At 41.1% G+C, this 26,439-nt stretch overlaps 1 protein-coding gene across 2 annotated transcripts in view; it reads left to right on the top strand.

The window, feature by feature from the left end:
- LOC132706779 (uncharacterized) overlaps positions 1 to 26,439 on the top strand; it is a 38,851-nt gene that overhangs the window by 5,239 nt on the left and 7,173 nt on the right. For both annotated transcript variants that reach the window (XM_060678309.1, XM_060678308.1), the window contains exons 2-9: positions 4,014 to 4,182; positions 4,913 to 4,973; positions 5,031 to 11,457; positions 13,751 to 14,040; positions 16,554 to 17,653; positions 20,299 to 20,566; positions 22,154 to 22,325; positions 24,084 to 24,684. In XM_060678309.1, the coding sequence (XP_060534292.1) occupies positions 4,022 to 4,182; positions 4,913 to 4,973; positions 5,031 to 11,457; positions 13,751 to 14,040; positions 16,554 to 17,653; positions 20,299 to 20,566; positions 22,154 to 22,325; positions 24,084 to 24,684 (9,080 nt within the window). In that variant the 5' untranslated portion in view covers positions 4,014 to 4,021. The remainder of the gene's footprint in view (positions 1 to 4,013; positions 4,183 to 4,912; positions 4,974 to 5,030; positions 11,458 to 13,750; positions 14,041 to 16,553; positions 17,654 to 20,298; positions 20,567 to 22,153; positions 22,326 to 24,083; positions 24,685 to 26,439) is intronic.

Consider the following 26,439-nt stretch of genomic DNA (forward strand, 5'->3'; position numbering starts at 1 on the left):
TAAAACGGCTGCGCATAATTCCAACCTAGGAATAGAGATGCGTTTAAGTGGGGCAACTTTCGATATACTACAAATAAATTGTGAAACTAGATAAACCACTGCGCAGTAACCCTTTTCAGAGCTGGCACAAAATCCATGAAGTTCACAAGAGGTGTACCTTTTTGGAGGAATATGTCGCGAGAGTTTGCAGTGATTTAATGAGGGAACCTGCTAAATTTATCTACTCCAAAGTCTCTGAATATCGTGCTGGGGTAACTCATCCCATCCAAGGTTACTAGCCCATAAATGAATTAAATGCTTCACAAAAAATGTAACCGAGAAAAGAATTCGCATAAGTCAAAAATTCCAGCCAAATTTGAAAGTAAATTTCTCTGTGCAGGAGATATCGACAGGCGACACCGAAAATAGAAAACAATCTAAGGTTGGTTCCCACTGCAGTTCCAATATTTTCACTCGTCTGTATCAAATTCCAACCTTTTTTAATTAATGTCATTATTGCACCATTTGCGTAATTCAAATCCGCCCTTTGCTGATAGGGATATCAAATCTTTTATTAACTTAACAGTGTCCGTAAAGGTTGATGCACCTATGATGAAATCATCAACATTAGAGTTTGTCAGACCAGCTGCGGCAGGTGCTTATGGCAAGGTAGGGGACACAAGATAGTCCATAAATCACGGTTAGTAATTTATACTCGGAAATGGGTTTAGAAGGAGAAAATCCCCATAACATTCTTTTATAATCTGTGTGATTGTTGTTTCAAAACGCAATAATGAGGTATATAGAATGACTTATCCGATATAACATCAGAAATCCCAAACTAAGATATTCCCGCCTAAACTGAGAATAGTGATGATAAAGTGGGGGATTTTTCAACAGACGAGGTTCTAAAGACAACAATAATTTGCGAGGCAATTGTCTACTCTTCGGAAAATTAGGTTCAACACCGCGGAAGGGAAGAGTAACTACAAACCTGCTGGTTTCACTTTGATAGGTTTCTTTTGAAAAGATGCTTTCACTTTTACATCTTTCATCATCAACTTCCTTTCCTCCCAGAATTTCTTCACCGAATTTTCGGGGCTGCAACCTCCCTCACTCTTTTATAACGTCGCCAACCTCTTCAATGTGTTGAGCAACTTTGTTAATTTTGGAATAAATAGTGGAATTTATGTTTAATATTATGACCATTAGATTTTTTGTGGAATTTTGAAGCTTCTCTGATTTTTGCAGTTTGTATTTTTAAAATTAAAATCGTTGTGAGAGCTATCTGAAAGGTTGGTGACCTCTGCACTAAGGTGTTATTAATAAGTTAAATAATCGTCCGAGGTCATTGGTAAATTTTGGATAAGTAATAAAGGCTGTCCCTTTAAAGTACTCGACAAATAATTGAATTTCTCAACATTAGAGAGTGACGAATTTTCTTGAATGAGTGCATCAAAAATACCTTTGGACGGCGTAAAGATCGAGAAATCACCAGAAAATGTAGGTAAGATCATTTTTGGAAGAATTACGCTAGCATTAGTTATTACATTGCTAGAGGAACGGTTATTTAAATTTGTACTACCGGAATTAACACGTAATCCATGAAATACGGATTTTATGTATTAATAGTTATTTCCAATTTCTCTTTAATAAAATTTATTTTTTCTTATAACGCCTTTCAAATAAAATTTGGCTATTTGGATTCGTTTCAGTTTGTTTTGCGAGTCTAAAAACCTCATTCAAATAACTTATTTCACTTTGTCTAAGACGTTTTGCTTTTTTAAGCTTGTCGGATATGTTTGATGATTATAACAAACTAGTTGGTAAAGTTACAAAGTGCTGAACCCTATTAAAAAAGGAAACAAAAAAAAGCCCGTTTGACTAAATTTTCGAAAGTGAAGCACGCGACCCGATTTGTAGCAAAATCAATAAACAAACACGTTTCTCGGAAGACATATCAAAAATAAGGGTACGGTCAAGGACGAATTTTTCGTAAAGTTAGCCAAGCAATTTATATCGTGTAAGTTGCTACAACTACACAAAATTATAAATATAAAAGAAATAGATCCAAATAAATAAGAACTAAAAATTCAGATTTTCACGAAATTATATATTATGACATGAAAATTGTTTCGACAACACCGTGTTTTTATCTTTGTCTTCTTTATTTTGATAAATGGATTTTCATCAAGTTAAAGCCACCTCAGTTCAAGAAATAGATCCGGCTCGAAGGACCAAATGTTAAGTTGACGAACTAAAAATAGTCAGAATGGCGAGAAAAGTGGACTGTATAAATTATAAAAAATTGACGAATTGAGGCCTTACCTTAGTATGTGTTTGATCGCACTTATAGTCCCGGATTATGCGAGAAGCCGTTCGGCTGGGGAGATTGGAACACTCTAAATTGTCACCAACAGATAATTATGAATTTTATAGTCACTAAATAAAATTCTGTTAAAACGACCGAAAGAGTAAAGAGAGTAATCACGAGTGACGAATTAAAACGTTAATTATTAAATTAAATTAAAAAATAAATTGTTGTGGTAGCAAATTGTTTTCTCTTATAATATTAGGACAACTAACATTATAAAAATGATTAAATTAAATTAATTAAACTATTAAAAATATGGAAACGTAACAATAATTTGCTTGGAAAATTTCAGGAAACAGCTAAAAATGATTGATGTTCGGAATTGTAAATTAGTTTTGGACATATAACTATTAGGTGATATGCACTGTGCGCAACAGCGACTTCCATGTACATAACTCATTTTCCCGGAAAATGATGCATTTAAACCAGAACATGTCGAATTTGCGAACTGTCAGCGGCTATTTTGGTTGTTGAACGCTGATAGGTTTTATCTATAGTCGGTACGATTTGCGATGGCATAGTCGGTCATAAAACCAGGAGAGAAGGTGCGTCATTATTTTACCTGCTTCCTCTCTTATACTAATTATTTGTAGTAGTTTCCACTACAAAACAGGGTCGCATTTTTGGAAAAGCCGAAGCTGAAAGGCCGTCTTTAATTATTCTAGATAATGCACGATATCAAGTGGTTAGTGAAAGTGTACCAAATGCATAGATAATAAAAGAAGAAATTATCAATTGGTTGCACAGTTCTCTAAAATTTGAGTTGTTAAAAGTCGTCAAAAATTACAAGGCACAGTTGCTGTATGATACAGATGAAACATTTGCTGAAATGGGTCATCAAGTTTTAAAATTGCTTCCTTACCATTGTATATTTAGTTCTGTAGAATTGGTGTGGGCTCAGTGCAAAACATTTTTTAATAAAAATATTGTGAGTGAGGCAAGGCACCATGATTCTGTAGCTGTATCTGTTTGGATTTCAGCTCTCTAAAGAAAATTGGATATTGATGTAACACTTGATATAACGGTACCATCACTTGTTATTTTGGCTCGATATTTGACTTGTATATTTACTCATGGCAATTTTTTTCATGCAATAGTTTATATAACAAACTATTATAATTTTTTCATTTAGATACTTAAATGTTCCTATATCATTAAGCAATAGCCTTCTATTATTACATTATCTATTATTACATAGAAAATACATAAATCCATCTCTAATGCCAAGTACAACTGATTCTGTCTCTCTTACTCTCAAGTACTATAATCGTGATCGGTACTGACACCTATCTTGCATTGATCTGATAGACATTTTGCGGCGTAGCAACATTTGTTGATGTCTGTCTGTCTGTCTGGCATTTTATTGCCGACTATGCCATCATGTTGTTTTCTGCCTTAGCATAGTAAATATGTACATAATGTGTGACTTTATGCCTTAGATGTATAATAATTGTGAAAATTAATAGGTTTTAAATACAATGTAGTATATTGATGGTTGTTTTTTAACATCTAAGCTGTACTGGAATTTATTGCTCTCTCGTTCCCCCAGTCTATTAACTATGGGAGGCACTCATTGTTGGGTCAAATTCGGAGGTGACGGTCGTGATGTCAGCAACCGCATCTAGCGTTGTGGTCGAAACCGTTGTTTGTCGTTTTGCAGAAACAAAAATGGCGGAGCAGGAGGAGTACGTCAATAAATTGGCGTCACTTCAGCAGTACACACCCTTCTTGGAGAACATGATGACGGAACTGAAGGCAAAGGGCAACCGGGAAGCGCAGCTGACCAAAATCAAATCGCTCCACGAAATGATCACGGACAAACGGAAAAAGTAAGGACTTTCTGTGGCGAATTAAAACACCAGGCCACTTTATACCGATTTGTTCTTAGGTTAAATGGTAACCGTGTGATAAAGTCATACAGAGGGTCAATTTCAGCTATTTGGTCACTCTTCTTGGGTTTGTATGTGGTTCGTTTACAAGTTTGTTGCCTGTGACGTGACGTTTCTTCGGCGGTGAATAGGCGTTTGCTAGTCAAAAAATCGTATTAGGTTGTGGGTTTTCCCTTTTAAAGTTTGCTAGAACAAAGACTAATAGACTGGCTTTTAGTTTTCAATTTTTTTTTTAAATTGGTGCAGTTTTGGGTTGAACATTTGATTGTTCGGAAGGATGTCCGTCCGATTTATATTTTTCGTGGATTTTTTGGGTATAGATTCAGTGAATTTGTACTTTTTTCTGTTAGTTCTGCTCAGCAATTGATTCCATCAGATGATCAGGCAATCTTGCTAATACGGACCTCGTTGCGCTTAATACGCGCGAGTTTAGGAAATCCGATTTGGTTTCGATATTAACTGAGACCGCTGTCTAAAGAGAATGCCTTAAAGTGGAATTACTGAACTTCTGGAGTCACTTTGGCGGGATGGTGTCAAAATTGTTTTGGCATAGTACAAATATATACCACCTCTTTTGGATATTGGGTCGTCGGCAATAGATTGTTACTCTTTCCTACATTTCGAAAATACCCCTCCATAGGTTTATTACATTTTTTTTTTGGCATTTTAGATTGAAATTGGAAACGCTGAAGAGGTGCGAAGAGGTGCTCACAAATATTTACATAAAAGTGGTAGGTTGACGCGTACGCGGCTGGTCGTAGGCGTATGCAACCCTGTAAACTTTTCAGAACCCACAATTGAGGACGAAACCTATAACGCCGGTCGATAGAGTCGAGAGTCCCAAAATGACGCCGGCGAGTCCTAGTCCACCCAGAGATATAATCCTCACCAAGCCGGTAACGATACCGACGGAGAAGGTGACTGCGTGTTCGTCGCGTGGCAGCCATTACCCCAAGATCGACGTGTATGGTAGCGCTTTGATCGGTGACTTGGGTATCAAAAAAGCGATCCCGCCGATAGTGAAAACGCCCGACATGAGCAAACCCCCGATCAGTCTCGAGGACCTCAAAACCCTCGAGGATGACGTAAACAATAAAATTACCGCCGCCCAGTTTTCGAACGCGACGGTCGACGATCTGCAAAAGTACCGCCAGCACTTGGAACTGCAAATACAGGTGGACCGGGTCAGTACGGCGATGGAGCCGTCGAAAGTGGAAGCGGAACCAAAGGAGAGTCGCGATCCTGACAAGGCGAAACGAAGAGACTCGGTCGAGAAAAAGCCGAAACGCGACAAAGACAAACCGAAGAAGGTGGTCAGCACGGTCGACAGCACGTTCGGTAGTTTGCTTTCGAGCTTGGACGAGAAGCTCAAGGAGGAGCGGAAACGGAAAGAGAAGAGGTCGTCGTCGTCGACGACCAAAGACGACGCCAAGGCCGGCGAGAAGGAGAACAAGAAAAAGGAGGCGAGCAGAAAGAGTCCGAAAGAGAAGATCAAAAGGGATGACCCGAAGGAAGATGCTAAAGGCGAAAGCGGGATTTCGGATAAGATGGAAAGTGCGGACGAGAAGAAGGTTGTAGGTAGGGAAGTGGAGGTGCCATCCACTACAGCGGTCGAAACTCTGGGGACTGAGAGCTCCAAGACCGATGATAATTTGTCGGAAACGAAAAGGAGTAAAGAGGAGACTCCGAAACCCAATCCCGTATATAAACGCCTCGCGGACAAGTACAACCCGAAACCAAAAAAGCACTCGGAACCGGAGGACGATGTCGACAAGGTGGTCAAAGCGAGCATAGAGCAAAACATGAAACTGTCGCCCGTTAAAATGTCCCTGCCGGAGCCGAAACCGCCTCCACCACCGCCCGCGAGCCTCGTGCGGCTCACGATGGACAGGGAGCCGAAACCGGCCCAATTGCCCGACATCTTGCAGAAAATCTTCCAAAGCAAGCCGTTGGCGGATCCGAGGAGGCAGCCGGCGCCTAGTCCGCTGTCTCCGCCGCCCATAATATCGCCGCCTCCCAGGCTCGCGACGCGGTTCCAACCGCACCCGATGGCGGTTCCGAAATTGGACTTCGAACCACCCGTGCAGGAGTGTGGCGGACCGCCTCCGTCTCCGCGGATCGACTTCGACCCGCCAAATCCCGCATTGCAGTTCAATCGGCCTCACAATTTCAATGCGACATTCAGCCCGCGCTTCCCCGCGTGCCAGTTGGCGGAACCTGTCAGACCCGCGCTCAATTTTATCGCTCCCAATCGGTTCCACGAACCTCAAGCTTACCCCAGCTTTGTACCGGCCCAGCCCCAGATGGAGTACTTCGGCGCTCCGAGTTTGGGAATTCAGCCGAACTTCAGCAATCAGATGGGACCGCCGATGCTGAAGCCAGAAATTCCGCATTACGTGCAGGAGGCCAAGCTAAAATACTTCCACGACAACAGGCAATGGAACGAAGGGTCGCACGGCTGGGACAGGGACAGGAGATCGCGCGACCCGCGAAGCTACAGGGAGTATCGGGAAATGAAGGAACGCGAGGCCAGGGAAACGACGACGACGATGAGGGACGCGGGTGGAGACAGGGCGTCCGCCAATAGAGACCCGAGGCTTAATAGGACGGAACCCGCCGATGGAGCGAGACCCAAAGAAGCGGATTCGAGGTACGCAGCTAGAAGCGCCGCGCCGCTGTCCAAGTCTCGGTACGACAGCAAATTCGATCGGATGTACGCGAGGACCGCCGCCGGCAAGGATCAGCCACGGGCCACGTCCACTCCGCAAGAGGGGGACGCGTTCACGTCCCCGCTGGACAGACTCTACGCGAGGGACAGCAACAAGACCGGCAAAGGATACGGCGTGCAAAACTTTCGCATACCGAAAAAAGTCAGGAAAGACGAGGAGCAGAAGTCAAAGAAAGACGAAAGGACCGAGGATCGTCGCGAGGAGACTGACGATGGTGCGAAAGATGAAGCGCCGAAAGAAAAGACGAGCACCGTCGAAAAGCAGACGGAGAAGGCGGAAGTCGTGGAAGCAGCGAGTTCGGTCGACGATTTTATCAGCGAATACGATCGGGAATATCAAGCGGAAAGAAGAAAACTAACTATTTTGGACGAAAGTAAACCCGCAGAGGTGGCCGAAGAACCGCCTCCAGAGGTTAAGGAGAAAACGGCGACGAACGCGGTGGACGAATGCGAAGAAAAACCACTGCTTCCGGCGGCGGAGACCGACCCCGACCGGAAGTATTCTGAGCCCACCGAGCAGAATATCCTGGCCCACTTTTTCGAGAATCTGCTGAAGAGCAAAAACAAGAACGACAAGAAGACCGCGCTCTTTTCGCTGATCGAGACTTTCTCGGACAGTTTCACCGACAAAGAATTGAAAAAGATAACGAAAATCATCAAAACCAACGACGACGACAGATCCGACGAGTCGGAAGGCGAAGACGCGAAGAAGAAGGCGATCGCCGAGGCGGAAATATCTAAAATCGAAGAGCCGCAGCCGGAAGACGAGGTTCCGGTGGTCGGGTCCACTACCGAAGAATTTCCCGGAATGAATACGAGCGACGAGCGGAGAATGTCCTCCACCACCGAGGAAGGAAACGTGGAAGAGTGCAGACCTGTCGATGAAGAGCCAGAAATTTCGAAATCCTCACAAGACGACAGTCAAGAAGTGGACGAGCAGCCCCCGTCGGTCACGATGTCAGTCGGGGAGAGGACCAAGAGCCGAAAACGAATGGTGCCTGTTAAATCGAAGAAGAAGATGCGAACGGAACTCGATTGGCTGCATGAGGACATCCAAGACATGTTTATACGCGACGGAGTGTTGACCGCCACCGGCAAACGGATGTGCAGAATGCTTAAAGACGACCCCAACGCGCTCAATAAGAGTTCTGAACGTTCTGAAGTGAACGCGGAGAATGCGGAAACGCCGAAGAAGCAGCGCAAGAAATCCGGACCGAAACCGAAACCGAAAATCAACGCGGAAGACATAAAGTCGATGAAGAGCGTACGTGTGCTGTTGGCGAAGATGCCGGAGCCCCTCGTCGCTAAGCCCGACGACAGTCCCAAGAGGATGTTGAGGAGTGGAGCGAATAGAAAGTCGACAGTGGCCGAAACCGACGACGAGGCGACAAACAAGGCGACGAACGAGTCGTTCCAGTCGGTCGAGAACGGGTCCGAGTTGGAATCGGGGGGTACCGACGACGAGGAGAACGGATCGCAGGCAAGCGACACGAGCCTGAAGACCAGAGCGGTAAGGAGGCGGTGGGGCAAGCGTTGGGCCTCCGGCATAGTCGATAAGAAGAAAAGGAAAATGGCCAAGTCGAAGGAAAACAGCCCGGAACGGACTGTGTCGCCGGACGATGGCGATAATAGCACCTCATTGGAGGCCGATTTGGACAAGTTGTTCGTCGAGCCCGATAAATCATACTACATCGATAAGCAGGCGAAAATCAAGTGCAAACTGTGCGACTACACCGGCCTGTTCCTCACGTCGCATTACCTCAAGGAACATCCCCACTCCGAAGTGCTGTGCTCGAGGTTCTCGCCCGAAGTCGCCACGGAAGCGAACAAGGACTACGCTGAGAATGGCAAGTGGTACGAGTCGATCGTGAACGCGAAAATCGCTGCCAAATACAAGTACAGCTGCAGGATGTGCGGCTTCTCTAGCTCCACGTTACCGCTCTTTTTCTACGAGCACGTGAGCACCCACACGGGCGAGTACAGGCACCAGTGCGGCATCTGCTTCGATTTCTGCGGGGCTAACGCCAAGGCGCTGAACAATCACTTCCTAAATATTCATCCGGACGACGAAAAGAAAGCAATAAGGACCAGCTACAACTCGGTCATCATCTTCGGTTACCTCTGCGGCGAGTGCAACTATGTCCAGCTATTGAGGAAGAACGTCGAGGAACACATAAACATCTACCATTTGGGCGAGAAGCCGGAAATCATCAAGGTGAACATGTCCGCGGTCGTCGACCCGACCCTGGAGAGGTCCAGGGAACTGGCGGACGTGGAGGAAACGCCACCCGAAGTGGAGGAGCCCATCACGCAGAAAATGGTCGCCAAAATTCAACCTGTCAAGGCGAAGGCGCCCGCGGAGCAATCGGAAGAGGTCCAGCCCGCTCCCGCCAGAAGGAAGCCCGGGCCTAAATCTAAAACCAAAACGGACGTTCCTGCGATAGAACCGGAACCCACTGCGCAAGAGACACCGGAGAAGACGCCGACTTCCGTGAGGAAGAAACCCGGGCCAAAATCGAGGAGGCGCTCGAGGTTCGCTCTCGCGAAGGCGAGGAAGTCTATCGCGAATCCTGTAGATACCAGCAGCGTGTCGGAAACGGAAGTTTCCCATTCAGAGGACAACGTCACGTCCGATTCCTCGACCGTGACCAAAGCAACGAAAGCGCCCAGAGTGTGGAAGAAGAGGACATCTTTGGACAAACTCATATGCCAAGAGAATGGAGAGGACCTGGATTCGATCATAGCTCTGTCGAGCAGGGGGCGGGCGGCCAAGGAAAAAGCTACCGTCAAGCTGAAATCGATGATGGAAGCGACCGAGGTGTCTATGAAAAACAAATCGGACGACGTCGAAGCTAAAATTTCCGATCTGCCACCCACGCAGATAGAAGAAACGACGAAGGTCGTGTCGGAAAACGTGTTTACCTGCCCGACGGATATACTGCAGGAGGAGTCAAAGAAGATCGAGGAGGAACGTCTGAGGACGATGGACGAACTGAACAAGACCATCGGTTCGAGAACCTCTAAATTGGATTTCGTCGACAAACTGTGCACCAGATTAAACAACGAGCAGGCCGATGAAGAAGCTCCCCGGATTACGGTCAAGGAGGAGCCGAAAGAGGAGTCGACCGAAGCTCCGATGCCGGTGTTGGAAAAACAACCGCCTGTTCCGAACGCCTCCCTTAGGGATCTAAGACCGCTCCATAACAAACGAGCGTCCACGACCCCCGCGGACGCCGCGGCCTCGAAGAAACCCACGCTGGAGGAGGACGTGACCCCGACGCCGCCCTGCACCATCAGCTTCAGGCAAAACAAGACCCCTTCGCTTTTTTCCAATACCATTAAGAAGCTCCAAGGGAAGATCAACGAGGCCAGCCAAGGCAGCGACGAGGCGACGAGTAATTCGGACGCGGTCCCGGATGCGAACGCCGAAGATGAGCAGAGCGTTACCGTCGGCGGCCTGGTGAAAGTAACCAAGACGAAGGACTCGCTTATATTCTCGTGCCACGCGGAGAATTGCTACGTGTCGACCAAAGACAGGATGGTGTTCCAGTTGCATTGCAAGTTCGGACACAAGAACTGGAACGAGGACGCGAGGCTGTGCGAAAAGTGCGGCATCTACGTGACGACCACGCCCGATACCAATCTGATGGAGAACCTGTACGACCACTTGGTTTTCGCCCACGCGAGTTTCGACGCAGGCGACACCAAGCCGTCGAACACGATCCTACGGATGAGGAAACTGAGCGGCGACAAGTTGTCGGTCAAGAGGGAACCGGAACGCAACGGCGACGGCGACGACGACGAGTCAGAAAACGTGGAAGCGCAGCCGCCGGCGCCGGAAGTGACCGCCTCCGAAGCGACCCTCGAGTTTTCCGAAGAGAACCCATTCTCGTTTAAAATAGCTGAGGTTATGTCCCTCGCGGAGGCGCCTAAACAGGTGCCTGTGGCGCCGCCCCCCCTTACACCTATCTCTAGTCCGAAAACGCAATCGGCGACGGCAGGCGCCAACCACGTGGTGGTGAAGGAGGCGCGTTTGACGCAGGCGGAACTCGCGAGGCCGCGGAAAGCGCCCAAAGCAATGACGAAGTTCGTCGAGACGCCCGCGGAGTTGTACAAGTGTCCCCACTACTACTGCATGTTCACCACCAACTTCAGGGCATTCTTGGAACGGCACCTGAAAGCGCACAAAACCGACACGGAGGTGATGATACCGTGCGTGTACTGCGACATGAAGACGCCGTGGGAACACGTGCCGATGCACATCGACATAAGACACGCGCACTGCAGGTACGCGTGCTGCTATTGCCTCTACCGCTCGTGGTTGAAGGAGTACGTGTGTCTCCATCAGGATCACGCGCACACCGGCCAGGAGTACTCGGTTATTCAGTTGCCCGTGCACAAGTCCGCGAAGAAGTTCGCTGTGGCCGATTCCAAAATGGACTTGAAGACTTTGTGCGAGGCTTTTAAGTGTCTGTGCAAGAACAGGGGTGAGTGTGAGGCAGTTGTAATGTTGTTAGTCGTTTAGTGTCGGTGGAAGATATCACCTTATTGACTTCTTCATAGCTTAACTGACGGGGCGGAGCTAAAGCTGCTAAAAAGGCATTGTCTCGGATGAATTCCCAGTGGCGGTGGAAGTCTAAAGGTCTCTATCGATTCTCGGCATTTACTACACGCGAGAATGTTAGTTTGGTTGAATAACATTTGATGTCCGGTTTTGTGATATAAGTCACACCTAAAATCTGCTCTTCTAATAGTTTCCATATTGGAGATATTAAGCGTTCCATCACAAAGTACCCTTCGCCATAACCTCCCAAATCAGGTGAGTACGAAAGCAACTCCACACTTGCCACTGTTGTTCTTCCTTGCATTCAAAATATCACTGGTCACATATCAAAAGTGTTGAGAAATATAATGTTAAAACCAAATTCACCACGATCAAAAATTTGATCCGTCAAGGACGAAATTCCGTTTGAGACACCAGGAGTTTACAGCAAAGAATATATCAGAGAAACGAAACGAAAAATATCAAGTAGGCTCAAAAAGTTGAATAGGCCTTAATAAATTCATAAGCAGTTGTCCAACACATTCATGAAATCGGACATAAAATATTCATTCAGAATTCATAGAAATCTCTGAACAATCAGCGATCTTAACCGTGACTCACCAATATGGGAATCAGTCATACGAGACCAATGTTCATGCCTCTTCTTTAGCTCCTCTCACCTCAAACAATATATAAGCAGTTAATATTTCAAAGCTATGTCCATTAGTAACTGTAATACGATTTACAAACTTTCTGGATTCGCAACCTTAAATCTGTTTTTAATGCTACGTCTCTATTAGAATCCGTGAAAAATTCTGTTACCCTCATGATTCTAAAATTCATCGTCTCTACGGACTCCCTAAGATTCATAAACCAGGATTACCTCTTCGATCTATTGTCAACACCATTGGTCCAACATATTCTCTAGCAAAATATCGAGCTTTTGCATTAAAACTCTTTACACTTTACACTTTCGTACTTTCTTTTTCATTGAACAATTTAAAACAATTACATTCCATCCACAGCATATTTTGGTTAGTTTCGAATTCGAATTCCTTTTTACTATTCCTGAAACTCAACATTATTTCACATACATTTAAAATCAGAGAATCTAGAGCCAAACCTTCTCATCTATAATAAAAAACGCTTGTCTGGAACCGTCGGGAATAGCTATGGGTTATCCATTATCACCAGTCATCGCGAATATATTGATGGACGCCTTTAAGAAGGAAGCCCTCGAAATCTTCCATCCAAAACCAAAATTATGGAAAGGCTACTTTGATGATACTTTTGTTATTTAGCTTCATGGTCAAGAATCCCTCCAAGATTTTATTAGTCATTTAAATTTTGTACACCCTAACATACGTTTTTCCATTGAATTGGAAATTGATAACATTCTGTTTACAGAAAACCTATGCACCTGATACCTTAATGCATTGTCACATTACCATTCGACCTAAAAAAGTCAATTATTAATTCTCTTATTTACAGACCCGTAAAACCACACAACCTGAGCCCAGAATTAAAATATCTTACATCTACTCTTCTCTCTAATAATTTTCACATTACAGATATTAAGCGTTCCATCACAAAATACACTTCACCATAACCTTCCAAAGGCGACGAGTCCGAAAGCAACCCCACACTTGCCACTATTGTCTATTCCATACATTCAAAATATCACGGACCGGATATCAAAAGTTTTTAAGCAATATACCGTCAAAATCAGAGTTTACAGCATTCCATTTAAATGCGGCAAAGAATACATTGGTGAGACCGAACGAAAAATATCAACTGGGCTCAAAGAACATGATAGAGCCTTTCTCAAACAGGCCTAGAGTAGAATGCTTGCCAGTTTCAGTTTAAGTTAAACTAAAGGTATCTCAGTCAAATAATATATTTCTATATTACTATATTTCTCAAATCCATATTTGACAAAAAACAACACAGTAGTGCTGTTCACAATGTTCATTTGTGCAAGCATTGTACCTTAATTTTGGTTAAAGTTACTTTGTTGTATTGTTGTTGTAATTTTACGTAATGACTTTAAATTTAGTGAATTGTCATTACATCCAAACGAAATACGACCGTTAATAAAATACCTAGCTTACGGCAGCCTACATGGTACGAACCATTATGAATTTGATTTTGTAGGCGCGACGGTCTCTTTTGGATATAACGTCGTTGCTTTTTACGTCGATTGTAAAGTCTAAATACCGTTAAAATTCCCTTCGCAGAAGGTCAACCGGAACTGAAGCAATACCTTTTCGGCGACGAGTTCGAGAAACACCTGCTGACGTTCCACCGGAACAGTTTCATTCCGTGTAGCTACAAAGGCTGCACTCACAGGGTCCAGGGTTCTCTGATGATGAACCATTGGGCGCTATTTCACGGCGTGTGCACCTATCAGTGCGCCTACTGCAAGATGAACTCTCGCGAAGTCATCAAAATGTTTCAGCATTTCGCGCAGTTCCACCAGTGGATGCAGCCTGATATTCTCGTCAGGAAGTTGGAGACTCTGTCCGAGGTACGCTCTCGCAATAGACCTAAAGCATAAAATGAGATGAATTTTCAAAGGCATCACAGACTAATTAAAGATCACTAACTTCAGACTTAGAGGAATTTAAAATTTTTGATGAGGCAATCTATCAGGGTAACTATTCTATTATAAGCCATATTATGATAATGGCGACTATTACAATATTACAATCGTTGTATGAGAGGATAGGAGAATAGGAAAATGAAAAAGCTGCTTTAATTTGAGCATGTTTGCCAAAAATAAAATAGTATATTATGCAACAAGTGTGGTAAACGGCATTTGAGTCAAGAGTTTATTTGAAACGAGCGCAGCGAGTGCTTAATGAACGAGGGACTTAACGACCCACATTAAAAAAAATGAAATAAGCAAATTAAAAACATGTTTGGAAGTTGTTGATGTACGTACCCATTTGCTCATGTATCCTTTTGTGAAGGAAAATTTCCTTTAAACTAAAAAATTGGAAAAATTATTTTATTGCATAAAAAATGTAGTAATAATCACAGTTACAGTCACCATGATTTTCTCGAAATTGTTTCAGTAATTGTATCTTGAAAACAATAAAATACTATTCGATAACCAGTTCGATTTTCGATGTGTAAGATCTTAGATGCCAGCAGTTTACTTCATTCTTGGAAGGTATTGTTAATTTTCTAGAGTCCGGCGAGTGTCCTTTTGGGATTTCTGTGACCTCAGCAGGGCATTCGATTGTATAGATCACGACATAATGTTATGGAAAATGTCTTGCAATGATATAAGCGATCCTCCATTGAAATTTGCTAAATACTTTTTATCTTATAGGAAACAATATGTTAGCCTAATATATAACGAGATGGTGTATGCACTGAAATGAAGTTGAAGTGATTCATGGTAAAAGGTAAAAGGTTTGCTGGAAGACAAATGTAACGTGGTTTTGAGTGAGGTGAACTCTTGGTCTAATAATGATAACTTATCTTTTATAAGATTCCATCATAGTCAAAAGCGATATAGAGACCTTTCGCTTCACATAAATACTGAAGATTTGCGATGTAAGTTTTTTGGAATATTCATAGATAAAAACATGAATTTTAAAACTCAAACTTCCATGGTATCGGGATGAACATTATTTATTATTTAATTTGAAGGATATTTTAACAGAATTACAAAATATTAATTGTTTATTACGTTCACCTTGAGAGTAGAATTACGTATGTTATAATTTTGTGGAGATGGTCGATCGATTCGACTATTGTGTTCGTGGTTGAGAAAAGGGTCATAAGATGTATAGCCGGTATTTCCAAATCTTCTTTTTGTAAAACCTATGTGTGTATTATGTGTTTGAAAATAAATCAGGTTTTGTGTTGAACAGTAATTTTCACTCATCGAATACAAGACCTAAAGACGACTTTGGAGTTCCTTATGCAAAATATAATAGTTCCTATAGAATTCCAAGTGTAATTGATTTTTTTTTAACCTTTTACCGAAAGAAATAAAAAATGTGTGATAATTTATGTGCATTTAAAACAATGTATTCAATACTTTAGTTAGTCTTTTTCCTTCCTTGTTTACACATTACTGTTTGTAGTCTTAGATTATGCGTCATTTTATTTTATTTTTTTTGGCAATTTTCTATACAAACGGACTGCATCCCTTTCCAACATTAATGTTTTCAGTCAGTGATGTACTAAAAATAAATTGTATCTTAACATCAGCAACTGTAATGTGGTTTTCATATAAAAACGCCTATAGTCTTTAATTACAGTATGGATGGTACTATCTTGACTAGACTTGGCACTGTAAAAGATCTGGGGATTTTATGTTAACTGTTATGTTAGGTCCACGGTTGACTATGGTTCGGTGGTGTGGTCACCAATATATAACTGCCATGCTCAGTCCATTGAGAGTGTGCAGAGAAGATTACTGAAGTATCTAATGTTCAGGGAGGAGGGTTCCAGTCCTGAGGGGGGAGTTGATCATGACATTCTCTTCCTCTGAGCTTACGCAGAGACTTGCAATTTGTATCATTTCTCTACAAGTCAGTTCATTAAAGAATCGATTGCCCGTTTCTTCTGTTACAATATGCGTGTTACCTTCAACAAACTTAACTATATTTGATGGTCTCCAGGCGATACTTAGAGAATTTCGATTGGCGTCGGGTTATCCGTACTGACAAGTTTTCTTTCTATTTTTTTAGTTATAAGATTGGTAGATTTAAGATTAGTTTTTACGTCCCCTGCAAATACTTCATATGATTTATATTTAATATTTCCTGTAATTGGATCATGTTACCTGTTGGACGTAAAGTGTTATTAGTATTTGCCGATTAGAAAAATAAAAGATTATTTTTATTATTATTATTATTGATCAATTCAGCGTTTCATTTATTTTAGAGGATCAGTACAATTTTTTTTTAACAAATTCCAAGCGGTCACTCAAATTTTGTCCGATACTGTATTGTTTGTTTGGAAATAGTCGCTTTGAGTGTGTACGGATAAACGAGGTCGCACTCTATTCGTTCGTTTCAGGGCGACGAGCTGGGTTACACGGACGCAGCCTTCGAGGTCTTGCCGAGAATCACCACGTTACCGCCCAACGTGCTGTGCATCGGCAAGCCGAAGGGTATGAAGGCGATCAAAATGATCCACTTGACAACAACGGCCAACGGTCCAAATTCGTCCGTTTTCGATTCGGACTCGACCGTCGTCAAAAGTCCCCCGTCCAATACGTTGACCCTCAAGCAGGTCGATTCCGGTTGCCTGCTGAGCAACAACATCAAAATTTTGGTCGCGACATCGGGTAGCAGTCCAGCCGGTAACATCCTCCTCGTGCCCGCCGAAGGGGGCAACAACGCGACCAACGCCCCCACGTCCCCTTCTTCGACGGGTAACGTGTTTTTGACGTCGTCCCGGGCTGGTAGCACGAAGATGGTGACAGCCAAAGAGCTGGCGCCCAGCGTCAGGTTCCGTATCGTGCAGAAGGGCGCGGACCTGCGAAATCCGGGCTCCAAAATCGATTTGTTGCCGCTGAAGACTTCCCCGAAGGAACCTGCCGCGGTTCCTGTGGAACATGTCGACATAGCCGTCGCGGAAAACGAGCGGCCGCCGGCGGAACCGCCTTCATCCGCAGTCGACGACGACGACTTCCTCGACGATCCTCTATTCGAAGGTATAAATGTGGGGCCGGACTCGCCACCCGAGGATCCCCTGTCGATAACTCCCACCCTCAACACGGCGGCGAGCCCCGTGGAGGATCCGTTGCTGGTCGATGGGCCGCAGGTCAAGGAGACTCCCGATCTCCTCCAGAAGAAGGTGTCCCGTTCGAACTCTACGTTGTCGAATTCGGACGAGGAGTGGGGCACGGTCGACAAGGCGAAGAAGACGGGTCTGGCGGCGCACCAACTGTTTAGATGCGCGGAATGTTACTTGGGGTTCGCGACCGCGGACGACCTCAGGAACCACTTGGTCTTAGTGCCCGGATGCAAGAAGGGTCTGTGGTACAAGTGCGCGCATTGCGACAAACCGATGGGCACGGTGAAGAAGCTGATGCACCACATCCGGTGCCACGGCGAGTTAAGGTTTACGTGTTCGCTGTGTTGCCGCAAGTTTCCGCTGTTGCCGTTCATCAAGTGAGTATACGACGCTTCGGCCATTAAGTTAGGCTAAGAATGTTACGTTGTTCGCAAATTAGAGACTTGCTACGCTAAGCTAAACTTAATTCAGTGTAGGTTGTTCTAAGAGTTTGACGTCTTGGAGTGGTTACTCCGTCATAAAATTTGATTGTTCCATAGGTTTAATAATATGCCTTTCCGTATTTGTTTTTTTCTAATTGAAAATGAAAAAATACAGGGCGTCCCACGACATGACTGCCACAGCTTGGGAGTGTGTCGCCGGGGTGATTTCAAGTTAAAAATGTCTAATGAATATAACTACCTGAGCTACAAACGTTTGAAATTTTAAAGACCATTTAAAAGAGACCCCTTTATTTGTTGTATTATTATTTATTTATATTTTATTTAATTACACCGGTTAACACGATTTTTGTGTTCTGCATGTGAAATTTCAGTTTCTCTTACACTAAAAACAAGGGATTTTTTTTGAGTTAAAGTTTCCTTGAAACTGCAGCATTATTTCAGTTTTTCTGGCAAACACATAAAAATCATTAATTTTTTTTTTTAAATAGTTTTACCTTAAGTAATAGTAACGAACGTTTTTTTTTAATCTTTGTCTTTTTTATTCAAAATTTGTAATAAACAATAGCATATAATGAGAAATAAGTGTTTAAAAATAAATATTTTTTGTATTTCGGATTAATATCCCATCATATTCTCGTTGTACTGTCCTTCATAACGCCGTTCAAAGTCCATCACATCTTGGTGAAAAAGTTCTCCTTGTTCTTCGGAGTGGCCACCCATGTTATCTTTTAATTCGTCTGAATGAGAATGTAGCATAGGAAGTCTATGAGACATTCTGCAGTTTTAAAGCTTTGATGCATGTTTTCAATCAATTGTTTATAATTGTCAGCTCTATGATTTACGAGGAAGCCATCAACTACTGCGTTAAAACTTGTGCAGGCTCGTTTTTCACAGCCACTAAGAAGCTGCATTGTCATCATTTTTCATTATTTGTTTTATTTATAAAACCCCCTTTAACTTTAGCTTTAGGTAACTTATAAAAAAAATCTCTCAAATATTTAAAAACTTCGAAATTCGGATTCAGAGCTTTCTCAAATTGCTTCATTATGCCAGTGAGGTGGTATGATTGGTTCCGAGTTTATGTTATGTTTTCCAATATGAAATTCGATTCGATCATGCCATATATGCTGTTGATAATGCACTGAATCTGTTCTGCTATCCCATAAACAAAGATGATAGGGTTATTTAGTATATCCACCTTCCATTACCATCAGAAAACCCACCATTTTAAAGTCACCGATCACTGACCACTGGTATTCTGTGTATTTTAATTGTTCTAGTATTATTTTCACGCTGTCATAGCTTTCGTCCAACAATACAGAATGTGCTAGACTAAGACTAGGAAATTCATTGCCGTTGTGAAAGAGAACTACTTTTAAACTTTTTAAGATTTCCAGTTGTCTCAAACAATTCAGTCACGTTGTTACAGAAACAAATAACGACTTCTTTTGTAAAAAAATATGAAAAACTTTGATGGCGCTCTCTTTGATCAGTTTGTTACCTCATATTCGAGCAAATCCTATTGCTTTAGTCTTGAACCTAGAAATCCGCTGTACTCTTGTATAGGTTCAAGTCTCAGACTAAATCATTAAATTCACTTTGACTGATAAAAAATGTGCCCCAAAACTTTAGGATTTTATCATCATCAATTCGCTACTATCAGTGTTGCTTAGTGATGTATCGGATTTTGTTGAATCTTGTGAGAACTTGAGAGCGTGATGGCACAGGAAAATTTTCATCCGGTGGTATCAGAACAGAGGTTGAAGAAAAATCTGGATATAAAAAAATTACGACTATTGGGATTTAAATTTGGTTGACATTTTTTAAAATGTTAAATTTCAGTTTGTTACCTTCTAAAGTATTTTGCCAACTAATGTGTGGTACGTAATTAAAGCAATTTTTTTACTTCTTACTTTAATGAATTTACCACAAAACAAAATGAATCAACATCATATGTCGATTCCTTTCATATATTTTTGTATTTACACAAATACAGTTGTTTCCAGTTACTACTAGCTTTGATGCTACTTACAATTTATAACACAGTTTATTTTTAAGTCAATACAAGTGCTGCCATCTTTGGCTTATAAAATAACTTAAAGTATACTTATCGATAAATCAGACAGAAGCAAACTTTATGAGTTAAAAATGGAAATTTGAATGTTTTTCAATGTCTAAAATCAGACTGAACTTAGATAAAGCTCTATAGCTTAGATCCTGTGGGTATGAGTGCTAACTCTTCCAAATCTTGGACCTCGAACGTTCTGAATGATAAAGATTACAGTGAAAGCACATACACATGTTAGTCTTACGACGAAAAACGACACAGATTAGCCTAACGAACGAGGCAACAACATGTGACGTCAGACCAATGATAAGCCAATTCAGTAAAGCAATCAAAACGCCGCTTTCATACTGAGGATTGACTTTTTTTAAAGCTTCAATTATTCTCATTGATTTTTCATTACTCTCATCGTAAATTTATTCTTTTGTGGACTGACCTTAATCAAAAAATTCAATTTACACACAATATTTTACAATCATAAATATAAAGACAGAAATGTCGATGTTGGTTGCAGGAGTCACATGAAACTGGGCCACAATATCTCGCAAACGACGCTAGTACCTTTGGTGCCAACCATGACCAACGCGGAGCGGGATTACTTCGTCGTGCGACCGGTGTCGGCGGTGACGTCGGGGGCAGGCAAGGAGTCCGCCGCGGAGGCGGCCAAACCGTCCGGCGATGGGTTAACGTTCACACCCGACCGGATCAAGGACATCCCGATTAGGCAGATTTTCCCGCAGAACGTCAAATGTGGCCTGTGCAATTACCAGACCAAAGTCAGGGTAAGTCCGAACATATCGATAGTCTTTTCGATCAATTTGGCTCTTGTATATAATTATAATTCTCGAAAAAAAAATTACTGATTAGTAGATGCTAGATGTTAAAAATTTATATTCTCCAAAAATTTCTCTAAATACCAAAAAGTAAGGATTCAATTTGCAAATTGGCAAAATAAATTTATTCCATCTTCTACGGCCCAAAAAAGAAACGGGTATGGTTTTAAATTTTCTTAATCAACGGAGAATAGTGACCCTGTAAGTAGTTCCATGGTCCTTATTAGATTTAAAATTCCTGTAATTATATATCACTACCCCTTACTACTCATCAAGTTGAAAGTCTAGTGTGGAGTTTTATATCCATTATCAAGTGTAAAGTTTACTACTCATTATCAGATATAGAGTCTATAACCCTTTATCAAGTGTGGAGTCTATTACCCGTTATCGAGTGTAGAGTCTATTATCCTTTATCAAGTTATCAAGTGGAGTTTACTACTCGTTATCAAGTGTAAAGTTTGCTACACATCATCCAGTGTAGAGTTTCTATTACATGTTATCAGGTGTAGAGTCTATTACCCGTAATCAAGTGTAGAATACTTATCAAGTGTAGAATACTTATCAAGTATGCAAAATTATAAGTATAAAATTATCAAGTGTAGAGTCTATTATCCCTTATCAAATGTAGAGTGTACCATCCGGTATCAAGAATAGAATCTACTGCTCATTGTTAAGGAAATGCCAAAGGGGTTACATATAATATAGTAAGGCAAATGTAGGTTACTCAATTATTAGAATACGCATATATTCCTCAGGAAATGCTGCGAGGGACGTACTACAATTCTATCGCAAAATGTTAATATATTTGAAAAAGGCACATACCCTTTGACATTTCTACTCTTGAATTGTAGAGTCTACTCCCCATTGTCAAGTGTGGAGTCTATTATCCCAAATCAAGTGTAAAGTTTACTACTCATTATCAAGTATAGAGTCTACTACCCCTTTTTAAGTTTAGGGTCTACTATGCATTATTAAGTATAGGCTCTACTATCCGCTATCAAAATATCAAGTGTAGAGTCCACACTTCGTAACGGGTGGTGATACAACTGCCCGAGATGTTGTGTAATTTAAAAGAAAGAAAATGGAAGTTTTACCGAATCATTGTTTATCACTATTATATTTCATTCTCGTGCTTGTTTTGCCTAGTATTTATTGCCAACTTTAATCAAATGAATCCAAGAAAGATTAGCGCCGATCAAAAAGAGGATGATTTTTCGCATATAACACAAAGACCTCAAAAACAAGCGACCCTACCCACAAATTGTAGAACAAGAGATTTTGTCTAAATGGCTGAATAAATAATAAGGGAAAAAAAATTAGACTAGTCGTTATAATCTACTGGATTTCTCTTTGAGGAATAAATATTTCTCTGGGTTTTTTTTAATAGAAATTTTTGAAGAATGCTGTGTTTTAACACCTTAGGGAAATACGCCCATTTTTGGCCGTTCTCCCATTACATTTCCATTCCCGAATAGTGACTGTGCGTAGAATCGTTTTCTTGCGGATCAATATAGAACCCGTTGACGCGATTTCCAGGTGAATATCGTGCGTCACCTTCAGATGCACGAAAACGACAACTCGGTCCCCGACACCGCACCGGTCAATCCAGTGCCGTGCCTCGAGAAAAACGAGAAAATGTTCGACAAAATGATCAACCTAGCTGCTAGCTCGATCACCGAAAGAATGGGCGGCGCCAAACACGATAAAGGTAACCAATACTAACAACAATAGCAAATAATAATAATAATTAAAAAGCAGACAGCAATAATAACAAATAAAGCATATTGCGTTCTTGATGTTCACGCTTTACTATAAATGTCCGTTTCAACTATTTTTATTTTCTTTTTGTTTTCTCTCCCGAATTGCCAGCGTATATATAGAAATAACATGTTCAATTCCACTTTTTTGCCTGCCTTCTATGTGGTGGGTTGCCTGAATCAAAATCTATAATGTATACTGTAGAAAAAAACAACTAGACCAGCCTCCGTAATTTTTTTTTCTTTTTCATCTTCTTCTTCTTTTAGCAAAAACGATTTGATTATTTTTAAAGATTCCATAGAGGCGCAGGAAAAAATATTATCAAAACATTAGTTTTAATGTGTTACTAATTGTTGTCATTTATTTAAATTAATTTTACTGTATCACTTATTCAAAAATGGTTTTAACACATGAAGAAAGTGCGACATGTTAGAATACTATTTAGATGCAGTAAATCGTTTGTAAAGGCAGGAGAACGATACTTAAACCTATATCCACAGCGCGTTCCACAACATTTTTTGACAACTCTATTTGAGATATAGTCAAAGACTTTAATATTGTCCAAAGGATTTAAAAAAAACACAAATTTTGCCCTTATAAATTCCAACCAACTCAGGTGCTTTTGGCAGGGGTGCAGAGAGAGGACTTTTTTGTCATTGGTATTGTTAACCAAAACAAATAATTTTTCAAATTCTAAAATTTATAATCCAAAAAATCATCATTATTGATGGCGCACCAGCTCGTAACTTCCGAGGCACATATCAATTTTTGACAATCGTTTTCAACAATAAATAGTTTGCTACAAAATATAACCCCACTTGAATGAAGGGAACTTATGGGATTATTTAAAGTACGAAATTTATAAGGAAAGATACCAACACGTTGACGTTTTAAATGCCGCAATAAGAGAAAAAATAAACCAGATGGATGGTAAAATAATACTACAGGTACTTCATTGAATAGAAAAACATTTTAAAAAATGTATTGAGGTACGAGGTGCTGTTTTTGTATACGTCTTAAAATAACTTTAATAGTTATTCATAAAGTAATTAGGTTTTTAGTTTTTGTTTCCGTTTTCTGATTTCCATGTTTCTTGCGCGCAAATAAAATAATAAAAGGAAATGGAGTTTCATTTCGCATCTACTCATAGCCTAGCTACACCAACGCAACTAACAAAATATAGTTAAACGATACCGCCTACTATCATCAATTGTCCTGTAATGTTACACCATTTTAACGTAATTAACCAGATTCCAGGTCTAAAGTGGGAGGATGTATATTCGATGGCTTTGATTCTCCACATTCTCTTTATTTCGATGGAGAGGGATATTTATTTCAGCTTCTTCTGGACTTCTAGTCTAAAGGCGATATGTGTTGATAATACGGTTATTTTCAATTTTGGGCTAATATTGCACGAGGTTTTTTGTTCTAATATTAATATTAAGCCTTATTGCCTAACAGACAATGCAATTAATTCGCTAACTATATTTACTAGGTCAAGTGAAAATTACGAATACCGAAAAGGTACTAATAAACAACATAATAAAAACTAACCCAACCAAAAGCAACCATATGAAGAACTATATATATATATATATATATATATATATATATATATATATATATATATATATATATATATATATATATATATAAAATAATATGACCTCTTTAAATGAGACTCAAAATATCGAACGGAACGTTTCAGAAAATGAAAATATCCCCGAATTCGTGCCAACCCATTGCCGTTTCGTGTGTTGCGCCCAAGGCTGCAGCTACCTCTGCCCGGAGGAGGCAAACCTCCGACACCACTTGCTCGCCCTCCACAGCTACGAGACCGACTTCACTTGCGCTCACTGCAAGCGTCAAATCACGCCCCCGGATGCGGACGGTATCATCAAACACTTCAAATTGCACGGTCTGTCCCTCTACAAGTGCAAATATTGCGGTTTTGCGCACAACCTCAAGCACAAGGTGGAGAAACACGCGACGGACGCGCATCCCGACCAACCAGTTGGTTACGTCACCGTGAGGGCGATGGACTCGGAACCGAACCACTACGGGGCGGAGCACGGCTCCCAGATGACAGCGACGACGACGAAACAGTCGAAGCCGTGGAGGTGCTGCATGTGCAAGTACAGATGCGCGACCGAGGAAGACGTGCGCAGCCACATCGTCAACAAACACGACGTGGATGCTCAGTTCAAGTGCACCCTGTGCCCGTACAAGAGCAACGAAAAGGCCAGCTTCGCCACCCACTTCAAGGCCGACCACCCCAACCACGACATAGACTTTATATTCGTATACAGGTAAGCGAAGTGGGAAAACGGAGATAATGAATAATTGTACAGGGTGGCTTACATTCGACGCTCATCATTGGAAAACCGTAAGAGATACAGGGTCAAAGTTGCGCTATTTGATTCTCAATAAAATGCAGTTTTACATATTCAAAAATTTCGAATACTTCCGAAAATAGTCGAAAAAAACGGAATTTTTAATTTTGGTATCTATTATCTCCTGGCTTTATTTTTTAAGATAACTTAAAATGAAACACTATGACTATGATTTATTATTGAATATGACGTGTCGGCTTCTGGCGACCATAATGAACTTCATTTTTTCAAATACAGACCTGATTTTTTTGCAACATTGTTGCCAACGTTTCGTACAGAAAATTCCATCACCAGAATATTTTATATTTATTTAACCATAATACAAAACACAGAATAAACTTATTAGATTCTCATGATATTTTTATTGCAACTCATTGATATCTTTATTAACACAAACTAATAAAATTAAAACTTAAGATACAAAAAAAGTAGACAACAAATCACCATTTACATAAACAATTTGTGCTCTACCAGCTTGATACCCATATTAAAAATAAACATAATTTAACCACTAGAAGTGTTTAAAGAGATAACCTTCTCCCCCAATGCATTTTCTTGCTTTGCTTTGTATTTTTACCTTGTTCTCGCAGCAATTACAACGACATCCCTTACCTTGAAGGTTGAGAGCTGTATTTTTAAATACCCAGTTCTCAAGATATTCCCAAAGGAAATAATCAAGGGGATTGAGATCTAAGCTCCTAGCCATCTCAGTAAGATTTTTTGTTATCTTCAGTAGCTCCTTTTTCACATTTATCTCAAATTGCTTCTTATTTAAAGTAAGCCCGTGATGTAATTTTTTCCAAGAAAGTAACTATAATTCTAAATTGAAACATTAGGCACTACCTGTTCATCTGCATACCACCCCTCGGGGTCCTCGAAAATCATCATCATAAACATAAATATATGAAGGGTATATGGAAAAAACCAGACATGTCACTTTATTTTCAAACTGAGTAAATACCATTTTAATGTTTAAAAACAGTCATTTTTATTCTAAAATTAGAAATAATTCAAATGTTTGCAGAAACCTAAATTTGCTATTTACAAAACTTCCTCCTGTGTCGGTTTTTGTTGAATCGAACTTGCTTACGTTACTCAAATGATCAAATGTGTAATATTGGCTTCTTCAGAGATTAACTGAAACTGTTAACAGTTTCGGTTAAGGAGGAATTCAGAACTTTTGTAAATAGTATTACAGTAGCCTGTGGAAGTGTCTTTGAAAAATTAACTAATGTTACATTATACCAAAATCTTATAATAGCATAAATTCGTGTATTCGCCGTATGCTATGATCGTGTATTTTATAAAAGGGTGTTACGTGTCCTGCAATATGACTTGTCTGAACTTGTACTTTATGTTCATGATCTGTTTTGATGCCTCCAGAAACAAGCTTATGCACCTATCATAGAGAAATATCTAATGCGTAGCCAACACGTTGACATAATAAGTATCTATATAATGAATAATTTTCAGAAACTTAAATTGCTCATTCATAAAATTGAGACGGATTTCAAAACTGACAAACAAAATTCCTGTGTCAACTTACGACATCCAGTAACGAATTAGATATAAATGTCATGCTATGACGTAACTGCACAATTGATCTGACTAGATTTTATATGGACAGCCCGCCCATATACTTTTGTGAAACCAGGTCTCTTCAAGGAGGGG

This window comes from Cylas formicarius, unplaced genomic scaffold, assembly GCF_029955315.1.
Source record: "Cylas formicarius isolate icCylForm1 unplaced genomic scaffold, icCylForm1.1 PGA_scaffold_8__14_contigs__length_24414737, whole genome shotgun sequence".
In the NCBI taxonomy this organism is placed as follows: domain Eukaryota; kingdom Metazoa; phylum Arthropoda; class Insecta; order Coleoptera; family Brentidae; genus Cylas; species Cylas formicarius.